This window comes from Panthera leo, chromosome B3 (genome assembly GCF_018350215.1).
Source record: "Panthera leo isolate Ple1 chromosome B3, P.leo_Ple1_pat1.1, whole genome shotgun sequence".
NCBI classification, from domain to species: domain Eukaryota; kingdom Metazoa; phylum Chordata; class Mammalia; order Carnivora; family Felidae; genus Panthera; species Panthera leo.
Window position 1 is genome coordinate 131,672,314 of NC_056684.1, and position 22,242 is coordinate 131,694,555.

Sequence of the window (22,242 nt, forward strand, 5' to 3'; positions counted from 1 at the left end):
TAAATTGATATACAGTATATCTGTGGTAATAAAATTTTGTGGTGGGTTGGGGCAATTAAGAAAAAAATACCTAAAAGGGTTCCTTAGAGGGACTATTTAAAAAAAAAAAAAAAAAAAAAAAGGCTGCAAAAACAAATAGTCATGTCTGTTTTCCAATAAAACTTTATTTACAAAAATAGATGGCAGGCCATATTTAGCCCAGGGTCTGCTGTTTGATAGTCCTGTTTTATTCGATGGGTTAAAATTCAATACTATCATTATTTATCTTGTAGCTCAAATTGTTGCATCTTTGACCTTCAGGAGATCCTTCAGGTTGGCTCCCTTATTTTTTCAACAAGCCAACATCTGTTTTGCATTGACCTACTTTGAGGAACCACAACATATTCCAGGCTCATCTAGCATTTTTCCTGCTCCAGCCCTGTAATTAACTACTTCTCTAGGAAGCCTTTTATTGGCAAATGGTATTTAGAGAACAAGACCTGGACAGCAGAGGTGGCCATTGTTATTGGAGTGTTATTCCTTCTAGGCTGCAGACAGAGCTGAGAAATATATGTAGTGTACTAACCCATGTATATACACATGGCTATATTATGTATCTTTGGGTGTATATATCTAAAAACCATGAGTTCATATTGATACATCTGATTCTAATCCAAAACCACAGGGTTCATTGAAGACTTCTTTATGTATAACTTCTTCCAAGAGTGAGAAATTAGTCTTTCATAACCTCAAGTCTATTTAAGTATGATATACACAAAGTTGTTTCAGAATTGCTAGCCCTGTAGGAAACAATTTTACTAACTAGGTTATAGCATTATCTATAGTTCTTTTTGTTTTTATTCTTACAGTATTCAATCAAGATACTGCTTTCATAGGTTTTTGTTGTTTTTTGTTTGTTTTTGGTTAAGGTGCTCCCTGCTCAGTGCTCAGTGATAAGGAGGAAAGAGCTTATAAAACTGTAGGTAGAATTTGTTTTTCTCTTTTTACTTACAGTTATTTTACAGTCTTGGTATTCTCTGCTTAAGTAATGGCAAGGCTAGGACTTTGCATAGAAACTGCATACTTGTGAAGTGATTTTGAATTATTTGGGGATGACACTCTGGAAGGTTACTTACTACATATCCACCACTGTCTTCGGTTACCTGGAAGTCTAAAGTTTTAATTCTATATTATTTATTCATATTAATTTTATTATAATTTTATATTATTTATTTATAATTTTCCTTACGTTATCCTTTTTATGCCCTATTTCCTATACTTTAATAGAAATTTATAGTGTTACCTTTGGTGTTTAAGGTATATAACCTAATTTGACTTACATTTTGTATATGGTGAGGTTCATTTTTTTCCCCATGTGGATATTCATTTGTTCTTAATATTGTTTCTTGAAAAGACTATCTTTTAAGCATATTTTATGTGCTAACAGGAATCAACTTAGAAGAATCATCAACAATACTGATATAGGTGACCAGGGAGAAACTCTGGAGCAGGCAATGAGATCTGGAGCAGGATCTCATTCACACATGGAGGGATTACTATGAGATAGGAGCGGGATGTACTGCTGATGGGTAGGTAAAATCTGACAGTTCTGATGGTTCCAATTTTTTTTTTTGAAGTGACAATGTTGATTTATTCTGGAATATCTACCATAATCACAACTCCTATTTGTACCAACTAACACCCCCATAAGTAATTAACCTTAGACTACTTTTAACAATCTCACATCCTTAATTCACTGTTCATATACTAATTTCCAAGCAATCAAATTCATCAGCATTACTAAACAGCTAAGGAACTTTCCCTCCTCACAAAGATTTATTGCCTGGAGTATAGCATTAAAAAATAAAGAATCTATAAATGACAAAATACTAAAAATGGATTTCTACTCATGGCTGCAGGCACTTTCATCTCAGACCATATAATATAAGGAACAGACAGAAACCTGAACCACCTTTATTGTTACTAGAAGCCTATATTGAGATAAAGCCGCCCCAATGAGTGGGTCTGTTTGCCAGCTTAGAGCTGGACATACCAGGTAAGCAGATGAAAATACATGACTCCACTGTGCTAATGTTCTTTGACCCAGGCTGTGCAGCTGCCTACAAAAAATGTGAACTCCACAGCAAGTTCTCCAGCTTCAATATCTTCTGGTTAATGTTTCCATACTAGTTAATGATAGTCAGGACTAGAACCCAGGTTGTCTCCCAATGCAGTGTTCTTTCTCTGCTAGAATAACCTTGTCATGGATCTGAAAAAGGATGTTGGAAATTTGCAACTGCACAGGTGGAAACATCTGAATGAAAGAGCTCTAGGCCTTGGAACTTACTTTCCTGTTACATTATACCCTGGGCATCTGGATTCTCAGTCCAGGCCAGCTCCAATTTTTTTTTCTTTCTTTTTAAAAAAAATTTTTTTTAAGTTTATTTATTTTGAGAGAGAGACAGAGAGACAGAGAGGGTGAGCGGGGGAGGGGCAGAGAGAGAGGAAGTAACAGAATCCCAGCTGGCTTCACTGTTAGCACAGAGCCCAGCATGGGGCTCGAACTCACAAACCATGAGCTGAAAGACGTTTAACCAACTGAGCCACCCAGGTGCCCCTCCAATTTTCTTAATGAGAAAGAAAGCATGAGTATTTTCCTAGTATTCTTGGAGTCAATATTACAGTTAAGTTGTATTCCACATATTGCCTAGTATATTGCTGAACATATACTGGAACTCAAAAACACTTATAGATGAGACAGCTCAGAAACAGACCCTCATAAATATAATCAACTGGTATTTGACAAAGGAGCAAAAGCAAAACAATGGAAAAAGAAAGTCTGTTCAACAAATAATGCTAGAACAAATGGACAACTACATGCAAAAAGTGAATCTAAACAAAGACCTTACATCCTTCACAAAAATTAACTTAAAATGGATAATAGACCTAAATACAAAACATAAAACTATAAAATTACTAGAAAAAAACATGGGAAAATACCTAGATGACCTCAGTTATGGTGATGCCTTTTTAGATACAACACCATATACGTGATAAATGAAGTAATAATTGATAAACTGGACTTACTTAAAATAAAAAACTTCTGCTCTGTGAAAGACAATGTCAAAAATATGTGAAGACAAGCCACAGATGGGGAGAAAACATTTGCAAAAGACACATCTGATAAGAACTGTTATCTAAAACAAAGACTTCTTAAAATTCAACAATAAGAAAATAAAGAACTCAATTACTAATTAGGCCAAAGACCTTTTTTTCCCCTTAAGTTTATTCATTTATTTGGAGAGAGAAAGAGCACGTGAGCAGGGGAGAGGTTCAGAAAGAGAGGGAAGGAGAGAATCCAAAGCAGACTCGGTGCTGTCAGAGAAGGTAGGCCATAGACCTTAACATACCCCTCATCAACGAAGATATACAGATGGGAAATAAGCATATGAAAAGATGCTTCACATCATGTCATCAGGGAAATGCAAATCACAAGACACCACTACATGTCTATTAGAATGGCCAAAATCCAGAACACTGACAATACCAAATGCTGAGGAGGATGAGCAACAGAGACTTTCATACATTGCTGGTGGGAATGCAAAAATTGTACAACTTTGGAAGACAGTTTGATGGTTTCTTACAAAACTAAACATACTGTTAACATATAATCCAGCAATTGTGTTCCTTAGTGTTTACCCAAAATAGTTAAAAACTTTTGTCTACCCAAACACCTACACATAGATGTTTGCAGGAGCTTTATTCACTGTTGCCAAAACTTGGAAGATGTCCTTCAGTAGGTGGATGGATAAATGGTACGTCCAGACAATGGAATATTTAGCACTAAAAAGAAATGAGCTATCAAGCCATGAAAACACATGAAGGAGACTTAAATGCATATTACTAAATGACAGAAGTCCATCTGAAAAGGTTACGTACTGTATGATTCCAACTACATGACATTCTGGAAAAGACAAAACGACATTACCTGTTGTGGGTGGTAGAGCTAGGGAGTGAACAGGCAGAGCACAGAGGATTTTTACGGCAGTGAAAATATGTTATTATAATGATGGATGTCACTGTACATTTTTGTCCAAACCCATAGAATATATAACACCAAGAGTGAACCCTAAGGTAAACTATGGATTTGGGGTGATTATGATGTGTCAATGTATATTCATCCTTGGTAAAAAGTGTACCATTCTGGTGAGTGATGTGGATATTGGGGAGGCTATGCATGTGTGGGGCAGGGAATATATAAGAAATTTGTACCTTCCTTTCAATTTTGATGCAAACCTAAAACTGCTCTAAAAACACAAAGACTTTTTAAAAAGGAATATATGTATCTAAAAGGCTTAAAAGAAGGGGCACCTGGCTGGCTCAGTCAGTACAACATGTGACTCTTGATCTCGGGGTCATGAGTTTAAGCTCCACATTGAGCATAGAGCTTACCAAAAAAAAAAAAAAAAAAAAAAAAAAAAAAAAAAAAAAAAAAAAAAAGGCTTATAACACCACAAAATTCTTAATTTATTTTTCTTCTGGGATGGACAGCTCATAATGTTGGATTGGCAAACAGGAAGTTCTGATTGTAGGAGTTGTTAACTCAGATTTCACTCTAAAAGTTACCTTGTTATTCACAACTGGGGGAGAATATCTGGTTTTACTTTAATCCAGAGGCTGGGGAAAATAGGGATAAAGCAGAGAGACAGATGGGACATGAAGTGAGAATTCTGGATTATATCATTGCTATGGATGGATGGTGTCAACATCTTGACGGAGCCCAAAAAAGGGAGAGATCATTGTCATGGACGCTTAAAAGCATGGAATATGAGGCATAACAGAGAGTAGTACCTAATTGAAATTAAAGAACCAGAAATAAATTGGGGTGCCAATTTAAAATACATATTAGGGGCGCCTGGGTGCCTCAGTCAGTTGAGCATCTGACTCTTGATTTTGGCTCAGGTCACGATCTCACAGTTCCCGGGATCAAGCCATACGTTGGGCTCTGCACTGACAACATAGAACCTGCTTGGGATTCTCTCTCTCTCCCTTTGCCTCTCGTCGGCTCGCTCTCTCCCTCTGTCAAAATAAACTTAAAAAAATAATAAAACACAGTAGTATTATCTCCAGATTACAAGATGTGGGTAAATATTTTTCTACACCTTTCAATTTCCTATAATCGTATTCTATAGTGTATATCACTAATTTTAAAAACATAACAACAACTCGTTGAGGGAGGCGCCTACCAAGCCTCTCATACTCTTATTTTTTAAGTTTATTATTTTGAGAGTGACAGAAAGTGTGTGTGAGCAGGGGAGGGGCAGAAGGAGAGAGAAGAAAGGAGAGAGGAGAGGGAGGGAGACAGAGAAAGGGAGGGAGACAGAGAAAGGGAGGGAGGGAGGGAGGGAGGGAGGGAGGGAGGGAGGGAGGGAGGGAGGGAGGCAGAGGGAGAGAATCCCAAGCAGGCTCCACACTAAGTATAGAGCCCAACACAGGGCTTGCTCTCACAACCTGTGAGATCCTGACCTGAGCTGACATCGAGAGTTGGATGTTTAACCAACTAAGGCCACCCAGGTGCCCCTCTCATACTCCTTATCAAGTCACCCTCACTCTCTTACACAGTCTCTTTGGGGTTACAAATATTACCCTTTCCAAGTGCATGCCATCTGAATCTAACATCCAGGTTACCGGTAATATTTCTTACCATGCTAGTAGTGCCACCTTTGCTAAATAACATTGTCCACAAGTTAATAATTAGAAAAGTCACATTGCAACCAAGTAATGATGACTAATCTAAAGAGTCTGTAGTTAGTCATCACCTATGTTACAAGACTTAGAATGGCCTTTCACTTTCCACTCCTGGTTGGGGTATTATGCCTTGCACCCTGATCAACCACCTGTAAAAATATGGACACTGAGGTGGTTAGACTTGGTTACATCATCATCTTGTGGCTAATTTAAATAATATCACGAGCAACATCATTCCAAGCAAAAACTGCAAAATTCTTAAGAGGAACTGCCTGTGGCAATTTTAATTATGCTCCACAGACTGAAATAAATATGTAATGAGAGCTTCCCCACCAGAGGCAGTGGTGTCTAGTACTGTATCTCCTAAGAAAGTCAGTCTCCCACAGAATTGAAAAGAGATTCCAATGGATTTGAAGCAGAAAATGGTTGTCCTCTTTGTTGGAGGTGAACTAGGTACATGATTCACAGGAAGAGCAGGAGCATTTCCTTGACAAGGAAGCTGCGCAGCTCAGTTCTTCTGATTTGGGGAATAGGCTATGTACACTTCTCTTGCCAACAATTTATTTCTGGTTCTTTAATTTCAATTAGGTACTTTCTGTTATGCCTCATATTCCATGCTTTTAAGCATCCATGACAATGATCTCTCCCTTTTTTGGGCTCCGTCAAGATGTTGACACCATCCATCCATAGCAATGATATAATCCAGAATTCTCACTTCATGTCCCATCTGTCTCTCTGCTTTATCCCTATTTTCCCCAGCCTCTGGATTAAAGTAAAACCAGATATTCTCCCCCCAGTTGTGAATAACAAGGTAACTTTTAGAGTGAAATCTGAGTTAACAACTCCTACAATCAGAACTTCCTGTTTGCCAATCCAACATTATGAGCTGTCCATCCCAGAAGAAAAATAAATTAAGAATTTTGTGGTGTTATAATGAATTGAGCCTGCGTATGGACTCCAATCTTTTGTCCCATGCCTATCCCCTCATTCTAGTACTCAAGCAACACCAAGAAGTTAGTGTTTTTCCCCTATGCTTACTACCTCAGATGGATATGCATGCCAGTGTCTTAAGACAGGCACTATATTTCACTTGACGTTTTAACAATCCAATTCACCTTTAAATTACACTGGCCAACAGATGGTAATACTTTAGATAGGAAATCCAGGAGCTATGAAGGCCTTGGTACCCATTCTTGCAGTCTTTGGCCAATATGGTGATGCCATGAGCTACCTGTAATTAGAACATTTACCACAGTAACCAAAGCAGCTTGTTTAGGCTGGTTAGGTGTAACCCCTTGCGAGTGTGCTATGCTGTCTCAGAATACTGATCCATACTGAGACACAATGCAGAACTTGCTGGCCTTACAGACTGAAGCCAGTCTGACTGCTCTTTAGTGGCTGCTTTATGCTTGGTTAACAGCAACATGTGGTCTCAAGCCCTTCAAAACACAGCATTCCACTACTTTTCTGACTGGACATGTACCTATTGTGTTATCTGAACTGTCTATGCAAATACATCCACTTTAGAATTTCACAGGGTAGGGATGATCTGTCCTTTTGATGTATTTATACGTCCTATCAAATATTAACATATTTGGTTTATTTCTGAGTGCAGATTCTGGCTCCAAAATGGAATTTATTAATGGACAATCTTGGTCTTTCCGTGGCCCAAATTACTCAGGCAGACCCACTGCAACTGTTCCTGGAGTCTGTTGAAATCACCATCTGATACATCATCTTGATACATCCAGGATGCACATAACTTTGCCCATTAAGTAAAGCTTTCAGATCCCCAGTGAGTGAGCATTTTTCTGGACTGATGATGTATGATATCTTCCTTTTAATGTTTTAAGTCCCTGATGATACTGACCAGATCCATCAATAAACAGAAAACCATACTGAGGACTGCTTTTTTCCCCCCCTTTTTTTTTTTTTTTTTGGTAATCTCCAAACATAGAGATTTATGCTGTCCAGCATGGGAGGTCCTTAGGCAACAAGTCAGGAGGTTTTTTGTTTTCTTTTGTTTTTTAATTTAAATTTTGGTTAACATACAGTGCAATATTGGTTTCAGGAGAATTCAGTGGGTTCATCACTTACGTACAACACCCAGTGCTCATCACAAGTGACCTCCTTAATAACCATCACCATCTAGTCCATCTCCCACCCAATTTTCTCCATCAACCGTCAGTTTGTTCTCTACTGTAGTCCTCTAAGGGTCTCTTGTGGTTTGTTTTCCTCTCTCCTCTTCCCCGCCTTCCCATTTGTTCATCTGTTGTTTTTTGTTGTTTTTTTTTTTAATTTTTTTTTTTCAACGTTTTTTATTTATTTTTGGGACAGAGAGAGACAGAGCATGAACAGGGGAGGGGCAGAGAGAGAGGGAGACACAGAATCAGAAACAGGCTCCAGGCTCCGAGCCATCAGCCCAGAGCCTGACGCGGGGCTCGAACTCACAGACCGCGAGATCGTGACCTGGCTGAAGTCGGACGCTTAACCGACTGCGCCACCCAGGCGCCCCTGTTGTTTTTTTTTTAATGTTATTTATTTTTGAGAGACAGAGCATGAACAGGGGAGGGGGAGAGGGAGATACAGAAATCTGAAGCAGGCTCCAGGCTCTGAGCTGTCAGCACAGAGCCTGATGCGGGACTCAGACCCATGAGCCGTGAGATCATGACCTCAGTCGAAGTTGGACACTTAACCGACTGAGCCACCCAGGCACCCCTCATCTATTTTGTTTCTTATATTACACATGACTTAAGTCGCATGTTATTTCTCTTTCTCTTATTTCACTTAGCATAATGCATTCTAGGTCCATATCATCGCAAATGGCAAGATTTCATTCTTTCAATGGCTGAGTAATATTCCATTTTATATATATGCCACATCTTCTTTATCCATCAGTCAGTGGACTCTTGGGCTCTCTCCATAGTTTGGCTATTGTTGATCATGCTGCTATAAACAATCGGGTGCAAATGCCCCTTCAAATATGTATTTTTGTATCCTTTGTATAAATACTTAATAGTGCAATTGCTGGATCATAGGGTAGTTCTATCTTTAACTTTGAGGAAACTCCACACTGTTCTCCAGAGGGTCTGCACCAGTTTGGATTTCTACCAACAGTGTAAGAGAGTTCCCCTTTCTTTTCATCCTCACCAACACCTGCTGTTTCTTGAGTTAATTTCAGCCACTCTTACAGGTATGAGGTGTATCTCCTTGTGGTTTTGATTTGTATTTCCCTGATGATGAGTGGTGTCGAGCATCTTTTCATGTGTCTATTGGCCATCTGGATGTCTTCTTTGGAAAATTGTCTATTGATGTCTTCTGCCCATTTCTTAACTGGGTTATTTGTTTTCTGGGTGTTGAATTTGGTAAGTTCTTTATAGGTCTTGGATGCTAAACCTTTATCCAATATGTCATTTACAAAGATCTTCTATTCCATAGGCTGCCTTTTGGTTTTGTTGACTGTTTCCTTTGCTGTGCAGAGGCTTTTTATCTTGAGGAAGTCCCAATGCTTCATGTTTGCTTTTGTTTCCCTTGACTTCAGTGACGTGTCTAGTAAGAAGTTGTTCCAGACGAGGTTAAAGAGGTTGTTGCCTGTGTTCTCCTCTAGGGTTTTGGTAGTTTCTTTTCTCATACATAGGTCTTTCATCCATTTTCAATTTATTTTTGTATATGGTGTAAGACAGCGATCCATTTTCATTCCTCTGCACATTTCCATCCAGTTTTCCCTGACACCATTTGCTAAAGAGACTGCCTTTTTCCATTGGATATTCTTTACTGCTTTGTCAAAGATTAGTTGGCCATACATTTGTGGGTCCATTTCTGGGTTCTCTATTTTGTTCCATTGATCTATGTGTCTGTTTTTCTGCCAGTACCATACCGTGTTGATGATTACAGTTTTATAATACAGCTTTAAGTCCAGAATTGAGATGCCTCCAGCTTTGGTTTTCTTTTTAACATAATTTTGGCTATTCCGAGTCTTTTCTGGTTCCATACAAATTAAAAAAAATTTTGTTCTAGCTCTGTGAAGAATTCTGGTGAATTCTAGTGAAGAATGCTGGAGTTATTTTAATAGGAATTGCATTGGGTAGTATTGGCATATTAACAATATTTATTCTTCTAACCCATGAGCCTGGAATGTTTTTCCATTCCTTTGTGTCTTCTATTCTTTCATCAGCTTTCTTTTTCAGCGTACAGATCTTTTATCTCTCTGGTTAAGTTTATTCCTAGGTATTTTATGGGTTTTGGTGCAACTGTAAATGGGATAAATTCCTTGATTTCTCTTCCTGCTGCTTCATTATTGATGTATAGAAATGCCACAGATTTCTGTACATTGAGTTTATATCCTGCGACTTTGCTGAATTCGGAGTACAGATCTTTTACCTCTTTAGTTAGGTTTATTCCTAGGTATTACTGTTTTTGGTGCAACTGCAAATGGGATCAATTCCTTGATTTCTTTTTCTGCTACTTTGTTATTGATTTATTGAAATGTAACAGATTTCTGCAAACTGATTTTATATCCTGCAACTTTGCTGAATTCAACTATTAGTTTTAGCAATTTTTTGATGGAGTCTTTTGGGTTTTCTATATAGAGTATCACGTTGTCTCCAAATAGTCAAAGTTTGACTCCTTCCCTGCCCAACTGGATGCTTTCTGTTTCTTTCTGTTGTCTGATTGCTGTGGCTAAGACTTCCAGCACTATGTTAAATAGTAATGGTAAGAGTGAAGAGGTCTGAAGTTTTTAAAGGGATTTCAATATCTAGCAACTTATCCACATTGTTATATGTAATAGTAAGTGAATAAATAATAGTAAGTGAATAAATCTGACCAGACCTTAAGTTTTTTTCAGGTTGACTTCCTAGCCCACCAGCTAAACATGGATTACTACTATATTTAGAACAGTGGTTTTCAACTCTGGTTGCATTAGAATCATCTGGGAAGCTTAAAATTTTTAAACAGAAGCAAACAACAACAAAGAAACTATACTTCGGAGCTATCCTAAACAAATTAATCAGAATTTGCAGGGATGAGACTCAGTCATTGGTGGTTTTATTATGTTTGCTTTGTTTTTTGACTGTCCAAGTGATTCTAATATGTAGCCAGGGCTGAGAATCAGGAATCTAGAGCAGTGTTTTCAAACTTAAACTACATCAGTATCATCTGGACGTGACTAAAATGGACTGCTGAGTCTTACCTAAAGTTCCTGATTAGGTAAGAATGAAGCCTGAGAACTGTAGTTCTAACAAGTTTTCAGGTGAGGCTAATGCTGCTGGTTAAAGGAACACACTTTGAAAACCAATGATCTAGAGCATGCTTTTCAAATTTTAATATGTTCACATACTACCTGAGAATGTTAAAATACAGAGCCTAGGGGCACCTGGGTGGCTCAGTCGGTTAAATGTTTGACTTCTGCTCAGGTCATGATCTCATGGTTCCTGGGTTCAAGCCCCATGTTGGGCTCTTTGCTGACAGCTCAGAGCCTAGAGCCTGCTTCAGATTGTGTGTGTGCGTGTGTGTGTGTGTGTGTGTGTGTGTGTGTGTGTGTGTGCGCGCGCCCCTCCCCTGCTCGTGCTCTCTCTGTCAAAAATAATAAATAAACATTAAAAAAAAAGGATAGTCCCTGGCAAATAACAGGTACTCAATAAATATTTGCTGAAAGAATAAGTAAACCAAGAAATACCTATGTCTACACTAAGATGTGTCCCAAACGCCACTGAAGAAAGTGTCTTAAGAGGTGAGAGTGACCAACTGTGGCAAATGATGATGATAAATCAAAAGACGGGAACAGAGAACCAGCCACTGAATGTGGCAATGTGGACATCATTGGTGACCCTGACAAGGGCTGCTACGGTGAAACAGAGAAGAGCCAGGACTGAATGGCAGAAAAAGAACTGAAGATAGCGAGTACAAATACTCTTTCAAATATTCTCTCTTAACACGAGACCACTGCATATGATATTACCTATTTCCGTAATGCTACACCTTCACTCATTTCTTCTGATGACATGTCCTCCTGTTTTCCTTAAAGACCCAGTTTAGGTAATATATTCACTAGGAAACATCACTGTGAACCGTTATGTCCCCATGTGCATACCAGATTACATGTACACCAATGCTACCCCTAGTACACGTAGTATTTTAAGTAATTCTTTAATTGACTGTGTCTTTAAACTCTGACTATCTTAAGACAGGACCTTTACACAAAACTAAGGCTCAATAAATACAGGTACTCCCGCCTTTTGAAAGTTCATATTACAGCACCTCTCTCTCACAAAAGACCTACCCTAGTACCTGTTTCCGCTAACTGAAGAAATCCGAAAAGGAGTTCAGCTTTTACGAAAAAGGCAAGAAGCAAAACAGCATTCAGCGTTTGTTTTACTGCAAGCCGTCACAGAGCATGTACCCCAACCAGGGCGAGCGGCTCCACCAAGCTCCTTGCTTGGAACTGCATTCAGCATCCTAGCATCAAGCTGTCGTAGTTCTGAACTGTGACTGGGAGCACTTGTGCTTTATATCTCAATTTATCTTGTGCGTCCATTAGCAAGATGTGTCCCAAGCACAGAAGAGCAAAGAGAAGTTATTCTCTTTGCTTCAGAAAAGAAAAGACAAGTTATTTTGGGGATCTAGCAATGCACAAAAATTTTTCCATATAAATGAATGGTGACTGCTTCTTCACTTTATGTCATTCTGGCTTATAAAAGGTTTCATAGGAACATGCTACTTTCAGATAGCAGAGGAAACCTCTATTTCTTTGAGGTAGGAAAAGGCCTTGAACAGTAAGTTCTTAATAGTTCTAAGAATTTATTATTCCATGTTTTCCTTAATTTATATCCAAAATATATTTTGTTAGTTCCCTGCATATTCAATGAGGCATTATAAAACAATAGTTATTATAATGCAAACCTAAAAATCTGACTTTTCCCTTAAGTAAACAATAAAGATACATTTAATTTACATTTATGATATCTTGAACTGTTATTCCAGATAATTCTTTTTAATTTTTTTCATGTTTTTTTTTAATTTTTGAGAGACAGAGAGAGAGAGAGAGAGCGTGAGCAGGGGAGGGGCACAGAGACAGAGGGAGACACAGAACTCAAAAGCAAGCTCCAGTCTCCGTGCTGTCAGCACAGAGCCCAATGCAGGGCTTGAACTCACGAACTGTGGGATCATGCCCTGAGCCAAAGTCAGACACTCAACTGACTGAGCCACCCAGGTGCCCCCAGATAATTTCACCTTTCTCTGAAAACATCTCTTAATGTTATCCCTTAAACTATGCAGTGTTTGTAAAACAACCATAAATATTTTTATATTCAGAGACATAACATGAAATCTTACAGAATACAATTATACTGTCTGTGAAAGTTAAACTCACCAAATTCTAGTAACTTAAACACAGGGACATTTTATGTCCTGTATATATTCTAGTGTATATTCTGTATACATTCTAATAGTTTTGGAATTACTGCTTCTAAATATTACACAGTGCTTAAGAAAATTATGGTACCAGCTTTGAAGGGAGGGTTTATACTCATTTTTCAAATTGCTTTTTTGTTGAGAATTCTAGTCATGCATGTTTTAGGATACAGACTGGCAGTTTGCTTCCCAAACAGGATTATCTGGGGCACTTTAAAAAGATTTCCGGGCTCCAACTATATATAGAGGATTCTGACTTAGTGCACCTAAGGAAAAGTCTAGAAAATTGGCAAAAAGCTCTTTAAAGGATTCTGATAATCAGCCTGGTTTGAGAAATATTGACCATATATCTGAAAACACATAAGCAGACAACAGGTAGATTTGTAGTAATTCCTTCCTGACCTTAAAAAGTTGTATCTTAAACCCATGAAAAGGTACAAAAAAAACCCCTGATCCACCATAAAACGATCAGACATTCTGAACTGCTTTTCCAACAAGAATTTGACTTGTATTATTTAATTTCTTTTTTTTAATGTTTATTTATTTTGAGACAGAGAGAGAGAGGGGAGAGAGAATCCCAAGCAGGCTCTGCACTGTCAGCATTCAGCTCCATGTGGGGATCAATTTCACAAACCCTGAGATCGTGACCTGAGCTTAAGTCAAGAATCAAAAGCTTAACCAATTTAGCCATCCAGGCACCCCGAATAAATTCAATTTCTATACCATAAATACAGAGCTGTTAAAAACCACTTTTACTAGATTACAGTGAGGCTTGATCAGTTTTTTCTTTTCTCTCCCCTCCCCACCCCCCCTCCCCAATCCATCAGAGTCCACTGCTCAGCCACCATTTGGGAGGGAAAGCTTTAAGGCCAGGCTTCTCCTCACTCACCAGGTTCTTATTGGTCACAGGTGGTCAGTTTCCTTTCTTAAGGACACCACTTACCACAATTGAAGGAAAGAGCTACTACACCTTTCATTTTGTCTAAAGAAAAAAAAAGTCATACTAGAAGCAATGAATAATTATCATTCTAAACTGCAACCATATAATATGGTACTCCCTTCAAAGTATTTCAGATGCATTATGTAATTTGGTCTCATCATCACCTTGTGAGATACTTTCACCATGTTTAGGAAAAAAAAAAAAAACTTCAATTATGTACCTAGAAAATATACAAACAATGGGCATAGGCTGTTCAATGTGGAGGTTCATGTGCACAAGAAAACCAGAATCAAGTAACAAAATGCACCAAGCTAACTATAGTCCATCAGTGAGTGGTCTTCACTGGTGATAAGTGATTTGAAAACTGTCAATAATATTCATTTCAAGAACAAACGTGACAAAAAGTGTTGGGAAGTAACTAGCAAAATAAAATTTTAAAGTCATTTCATCCTTTGGGAAGAAAACTGGGAAAAGTTTCAAAATATAGACCAAGCTATAGATGTGCTTCTTGTGCTAAAACTGGCAGTAGTCTAGAATATTTTATAATTATTTTATTTTATAATTTAAACCTGTAATAAACAGTTAACAGCTGGAGAATTTTATCATTATCATTTTAACTTGAGACACAGTAGGGAGGGAAAAAAAAGAAAAAGTGACCTTAAAATTCCTGTATTATTTTTTTTAAGATTTTATTTTTAGATAATCTCTACACCCAGCGTGGGGCTCAAACTTACAACCCTGAGATCAAAAGTCGCATGTTCTTCTGCCTGAGCCAGTCAGGTGCCCCTCCTATATGATTTCTGACAGTGAAATGAATTTCTACATAAATCTGTAGTACTAAAATAAATATAACTAAAGAATAAATTACAAGAGAAGTATATATACAGATATGGCAAAAAGAAGACAACTACAAGCAACACAGATAAAATAAGACAAGTCACATGGCAGAACCACTGGCCATACTAGATGTAGTAAAATGGTGAGAGAACTGGTTAGCACATGACAGACTGGTCATGAATCAGTCTTTACAATTACTATAGCACCTACGTTTTCAAAATCTAAGAAGAACAATCTGCTCATTCTGGAATAATCTTAGCCCCAGACTAAGTCCTAGTTGACCAATAAATTCTACACAAGTTTCAACCAAATATGGAAACTAAATATAGTAAAAACAGTATTGACTTTTTTATTACTAAACCTAACTTTGCAGGAACATTGTTTTCCACCATGTATCACGTTTATGAGTATTACATTTTCTGCTATGACATAATTGAAAAGTTACTGGAGTAGTTTCTATACTTCTGCTTCAAACATTGAATTGAAAACAAATTGAAAGGTTTGGAAATCTGTTGGATCTATTTCACAAGAATGATTTGTGTCATTATTGGCTGAAATAAAATTTCCAGAGCCCTTTCATTCACTGATGTTTATGTTATAATCTTGATACTGTATTAAATATATGCCACCAATTTCAAGATACTACATGATTCAGATTTTAGTACCCCACTGCAATTTCTGGGGAAACCTTCTTGTTAGAAATTATTTTCAGGATGAATCATTTGCATAAAATCATAAGCATGCATCCATTTATGGCAAAAATTAGTCAGATATATATATGTTTACTGAAACACAATTATAAAAACTCAAGCAGTGTGACATATAATATAGCTTTAATTGCTGCAGGATAAACACAACATCATTTATCCCCGTCAAATAAACCATATGTAGTTTCAGAAGGCCTTAGTACCATCCTGCTCTCAACTACCAAGAAGTAAAAACAATAGAAGTGCACCATGAGAAGACCTCAAAATCCTTCACACCCATCACACCTACCGAATTCAACCCAACAAACATACTATCCGGAAGAAGGCTTCAGCTGAGGCTGCTTCAGCTAACTAAAGCTACCCTCCCTGTATTGTGAGAGACCCAACACAAGAAAAAAGAGAGAAAGCGGAAACTATTAGGGAAAACGACAAAGAACTGGGGCACATTCTACTCTTGGGGTGAATCACAAGCAACGAACAAAAATACCACCTCATTCCCTATTCCAGAATGTCAATTTCTGCTGTCCTTATCTTTACTCCATCTTGCTCTACCTTTAGGCCCCCTTTTCCCGTTTACAAACCACACAGGCACAGACATGCAAACTAGCAGTACAACTCTGTTATTTACAGAATTCAAGTGCCAGAGCATCTTGCCTACAAAACACCAAACCAAGCTACTGGATTTCAAATGCCCGATTTAAATCCTGTGGAACATAAAGAAGGGAGTATAACTTAGTAATCAAGTCAAATCACAGAATCTCTTGTTAAAAAAAAAAAAAAAAAAAAAAAAAAAAAAAAGCAGCAGCCCACAAACACATTCCCAGAATGTTTTAAAAGGTATTCTCCTGTCAAGGACAAAAATGCTGTGCTTGAAGCATAACCGATAGCCTAGGAGAATTTCTGCAGCTTTTAACTTTGTCGGAAAAGTCCTGCGGAGACACTGATTGGAAATTACATTTCAAATATACCGGCTCACTAAAATGTAAACAAGCATTGAAAACAGAATTACAATGCAAAAAAAAAAAGTGATTTAAATAAAAAACGCTAAATCTATTTAGGAGTCCTTGAGAGGAAATGAGAATTGGAAATCAGTAGACTCACTTTCAGCTGCTTGTTCAGCTGAACCCCCACCCCCCCACCCCCCCTACCAAAGTGCCCTTAGGTGTGCAGATTTTTAATTTCCAATGAATCACCTGAAGGCTGCCGGGGTTTCTCTTCTATCTGATAACAGGAGGCAGTGAAACCCGAACTAATCATTATGGCCAGGAGGTGAGTGCCCTCCAGGATGCTACTGGGGGCGCTTCCCAGGACCAGTATTTGAGAGCCCACAGCTTGCGGTGCCTTTATCAGTTTCCCATTAGGTAAAGGATTTCTCCCAGGCCCTCTCGGAATTCGTTTAATAAGAAATCTCTGACGGGATTTAAAGGAGTAAACCGCTACCAAAATAACCTTTTTGCAGTTTTCATAAATTCGAAGGAGGGAGAAGGGCACAAAGCCATAAAACCGAACGCCCGGTGGCTCCGCACCGACGCAAGGGAGAGACTCTAGAACACCGAGACGGAAAGGGGTTCGCCGGGTGTCACCAGGGTGGATCCGGGACAAGACACTGGTGGGTTTCCGTCCGGGGTGATGCTCCCTGCAGCAGCGGGTCACCGCACCCGGAATGACGCGCAAGTGCCAACTCCGCGAGCGGTTCGCACGGGCGACGGCCGCCCCCCTCCCCCGTACCTGATGATGTCGTCGCTGTGGCCCCGGTAGAACTTCTGCCGGTGCTCCCGCGGGCTGTACACCACGCCGACGCCGGCCACGAAGTACACGATCTCCTTGGCCGCCGTGTAGTAGAGGTTGTTGCGGCACTGGTGGCCCCGGTAGCCGTACACCCACTCGAGTCGCAGGTGGCAGTTCGGGGCGCTCCGGGCCGCCATGTCGGGGCGCCCACCCCGCCGCTCCGGCTTGGGCCCGCGGCAGCGGCAGGCGGCCGCGGCCCGGCCAAGAAAGCCCTCCCGCTGGCGGCCGGGACTTCCCGCCTGCCGCGACCTCTAAGCCGCTCCGGACAGGTGCATGTCGCTCCTTCTGGCCTCTGCCGCCGCCGCCTCAGCCCACGGGCGGGAGGAGAACCCTCGCCTCGCGGAACATTCTGAGGGCCGCGGGCGCCGCCGGCCGTCAAGTGGGGTGTCTCGCGCCCCTTCTCCCGCCTCAGCTCGGCTCGTCTCCGCAGCCCGCAGCGCCCAGGCTGTGAGCGGAGCCGAGCGAGGTTCCGCCCCCCGCCTTCACTCCTCAGCAGCCGCCCGCGCAGCCTGCTCCCCGCCCGGGTCACCTGCGGCGTTCGCGCCCGGCCGCGGCCTCTTTCCCCAGCCCGGCGGGCCCGCGCCGCGCGACCCCGAGCTGAGAAAAGCGGCGGCGCGGCCTCGCGCGGCCCCGCCCCCCGCCGCCGCCGCCGTCGCCGCCCGCGCCCGTTTCGCCCCGCCCTTCTCAACTGGGGACCGTAAGGGCACCGCTAGCTCCGGGGGACCTCAGCCGGGTCGCTCTTCCCCAGAGACTAGCACCCGAGCTTCCCCAGCCTCCTTCACGCGCTGAGCCCTTGCGAAGCTGCCCAGACCCCGCGCGGACCGTCGGCGACCCTCCGCCTCCTACTACTGGGAGTAGGGGAAGCGCCTGTCTCGAAAGGCCCTGTCTGGGCTATGTCTTTGCCTGGGAGAATCAACCCCAGGATGCTAATCTCATTTTTTCCCTGGTACTTAGCGCGTGTACGCGCGCGCGCGTGTTGTTTCTTTCTTATTGCTTCATGCTGCTGACTATACCAGACATTGGAGATAAAACCTCACTTTCTAAGTGTACATTTTCTTATTTGTGCAGATGACCTTAAAACTGATGTAGATCATAAAATGACACACTAGGTCCGATTTCTTAATAAATAGCTGTGGTACCTGAATTTATTTTTTAGTTCCTATTTTGCATACCAATAAACTGTTGATATTTCTTGCATTGTAGCAATGGTGAAGTAAGATGGCTTGAGTATTGTGATAATGGAGAATGTGACTGAAACAAAAACACTGGAAGCAATGAATTCCTCACTATGTCAGTTCCTCTCCTACTCAGTTTTCTAAGTGCCCCCCCGCCTCACAGGATTACAATACTTGTAAAAATAATTTGAAATCCATACTTTTAAAGGTTTTAAGTGCAGGATGATAGCCACAAGGTTTATAACAAAAAAATACTAATATGAGTCCTCTATGTCTAAAAAATCAGTTTCGGTTTCCCTGGGAAATACCAAAACTTGAAAATCTGACAAGAACTATAATAAACTAGTATCCTTTCAAGAAATGTGTCTACACAAAGGTGTTTCCTATAGGGTACCTGTACCTTGGAATGGATGTTACCTGCTTCCTCTGCTTCTTCAAAGATGCAAATTACCAACTTGAGACAAGAGATACCTTTCCACCTTTTGGTTGTGACTTCTAGTATACAGGCAGGGAAACACCATCTCAGAGCAAGGAATTTACACAAAGTTCATGAAAAGTAAATTCTGAAGGTTGAGCAGATTTGTGAACTCCCCCAGAAAGGTTGGAAGTAAAAATCAAATGCCCTGTATTTCACGATATATATAGGGTAGTGAGGGAGTGTGATGCAGGAAAGAAACACTGTAAGGACTTCATAAAGTTTCTGACCTTTCAGAAGTCCTCAAGCTTGTTATTTTTGTTATTCTCAGTGATTAGCTATAAAACTTTTGTAATGAAATGGGCCCTTGTCCTAATTTCCAGGAGCAGCCAAAAGTTAAAAGGGAGTGGTGAACAAGCTTGGGGGGAAATGGGCCTCACTTCACAGCTTGTTTTTGACTCAGATAACAACAATCTCAGCAGAAGGAGAAAAGGAATTCAGATTGAACACCTGCTGGAAAGAAAAGAGAACTCAGGCCTGAGAAGTGGCTCTGAAGCCATAAAAAGTCCTCTATGAGGTTCTCTGGACAAAGGCACATACAATTTCTCTTTATCACCTGTATTTGTTTTGTTTTTTGTCTTTTTCTTAGGAATATGTTTGCTAACTCACTAGTGAGTTCCCTGAAAACCCCTGTTGAGAAAAAGAAAAACTTGCTGATTATCTAAATTTAAGCAGTGAACTTAGAAAAGACGAAATATTTTCTCGCTCTATATTTGTGGTACATCAATTGCTAGTTCTATGTAATTTTTATGAGATGCAGCATGGTGAAGAATAAGAAGTACTTTGTTCCGATTCAGATTTTTCAGTACAATGTCTTATGGATCCCGTGTTACATATTTAAATACTCATATTAATAACAGATTTAAATAATTTATTTTTCCATTATCATATTTTCCATAACAATTTTTAATGACCCAAGGGTGGAGTGTGAAGCAAAAACATTCTTAATTAAAGCATCCTCAACTGACAACTGAAGACCAAAAGAGACAGTTGAGGCACAAAGATGGCTAAAAAAAAAAAAAAGAAACCTTCATGGATATTACAGGAAAAAACCCAAACCTGATTAGTTCTTACTCCTACAACTTTATATAATCTGTTTTCACTAATATCACATCATAAAGCTTAATCAAGCTTGTATTACTAGATAAGATGCCACACCATCAGTAACTTTTGAAGGTACTACAAATAAGGATGCAAGAGAAAGACCGACCCCCAAAACTCTATACATCAACAAGTGGACATTTATTAAACATTTTAAATAAAAGCTCCCATGCCCTTTGGTAATCTATGTCACAAAACTTGAGTTCTTAGTATGGAGCTTTATATTCCAAATATTTGAAATATTTCTAAAATTAAAGTAAACAACAAATTACTTGCTGGCTAATGATTTGAACTACCCTCAGGTTTACAAAAGAAATATAAGGCAAAATATACAAAATACAGAAGTCAAAATTTATGTTAATCGTAGCTAGCTAATTCAGCCCATTTATGAATTATTTTCATATTTTAATAAGCTGTACGTAAATATATTTCTGTAACTATACCTTTAATTAACCTGTATAATTAACCTTTAATTAACCTATAATTAACCTGTACGTATAGAGCCTAACACAGTGCCTGGCACTACAGTAGACATTCCATACATTTCAGCCACTAAATATAAAAGAGAACACTTGTGTAGTCACAATAGGATTCTTCTTAGTTTTATCTTGAATTGTTGAAACTTTTGAAAACTTGAACCTTCTTCTGATCCCCTATACCATATTTGTCAGCACTTCTGTGGCTGTATATGACAGAAACCCACTCAAAATGGCTTAAGAAAAGGAATTTTAATGCCACATAGGACTGAAACTGTAACTGGCATCAATGCATTTGGATCTTAGGGCTCAAGTGACGTGTTTGGAGCCAGGTCATCCATTCTGTTTTCCTTTGGGTTGACTCCATTACCAGACAAGCAAAATAGCTGCCAACAGCTCCAATTCTACAACATATTTCCTTAGCAGTCCCTATGGAAAGAGCTTTTTTTTTTTTTTTCAGTTCCCCTGGAAACTCCTAGACTTCAGCTCCATTGTCTCCGATTGGCTGAGTTTAGATACGTGCCCAACACCTGGATCCATAGAGTAGTGCCAAGTGTGCTAAAACCATAGGAGGGGAGAATGGGAGAGGGTTAATGCTCCCAAGGAAAATTGAAGTCATTATTACCAGAATAAGAAGGAATGGAAGCCAGCAGTGGCTACCCAGGCTTGACTTGTTGCTTTAGTATTACCCAACATCCACTTACCTAACTAAATACACATGCAATCTAAATTTTTGAAAAATAACAGGTGTCTGGTAAATAAATGCATCTTTGAGACAAAACTTTTTCTAACAGATTGCCACCCAAATACCCTCCTCTAAAACAATTCTACAGATAGGCCCAGATGCCAAAGCAACAGATTTTGTCCATCAGCAACCATATTTCAAATACTTGGCTAGATTTTACCTAAAGCCTCTAAAAACTGGTATATAATTCAAGTAAAAGTAGTCTCCAACCAAATTGTCTTCTACACTTGTACGCACCTTGCCATCTTCTTTTTTTTAATGTTTATTTTTTCCTGAGAGAGAGAGAGAAGGCAGGGCATGGGCAGAGAGAGAGAGGGACAGAGAGAGAATCCCAATCAGGTTCCGTGCTGTCAGCACAGAGCCCAATGCAAGGCTTGATCTCACAAACCGTGAGATCATGACCTAAGCAGAAAACAAGTCAGATGCTCAATTAATTGAGCAACCCAGCCCCCATATCCCTCCGCCATCTTCTTTTTCTGTTTAACAACATTGGTATTCCTCCAGTTAGGTGGGTTGGAAAGCTAGGCATTTGTCTTTAGTTCCTTGCTGTTTCTCATCTTCCATACCCAGTTACCAACTCCTTTCTACTCTATTTTAGAAATATTTCTAAACTCCATTCCCATCTCTATATCCACACCCTCTCAATATCCATTGCCATAGTTCAGTTCAAATTCTAATTATCCATTCCCTAGATTCTGCAACCTGAGTTATCTGTAAAAATCATGGATCTGATCAGGCCACTCCCATGTCAAGAAATTTTTCTAGAAGCAACTTAGACATCTTAAGACTTGAAATGTCCTTATCCTATGACTCACTGATTTCTCACCTAGCTAACGGTCATAGCAAAATAATAATAATAAT

The 22,242-nt window shown here is 39.7% G+C and overlaps 1 protein-coding gene across 3 annotated transcripts in view; it reads right to left on the bottom strand.

Annotated features, from left to right (window-relative positions):
• Window positions 1-17,546, bottom strand: part of EML5 (EMAP like 5) — a 185,567-nt gene extending 168,021 nt beyond the window's left edge. For all 3 annotated transcript variants that reach the window (XM_042944025.1, XM_042944024.1, XM_042944023.1), the window contains exon 1: window positions 17,350-17,546. In XM_042944025.1, coding sequence (XP_042799959.1) covers window positions 17,350-17,546 — 197 coding nt within the window. The remainder of the gene's footprint in view (window positions 1-17,349) is intronic.
• Between the last annotated feature and the right edge of the window lie 4,696 nt (window positions 17,547-22,242).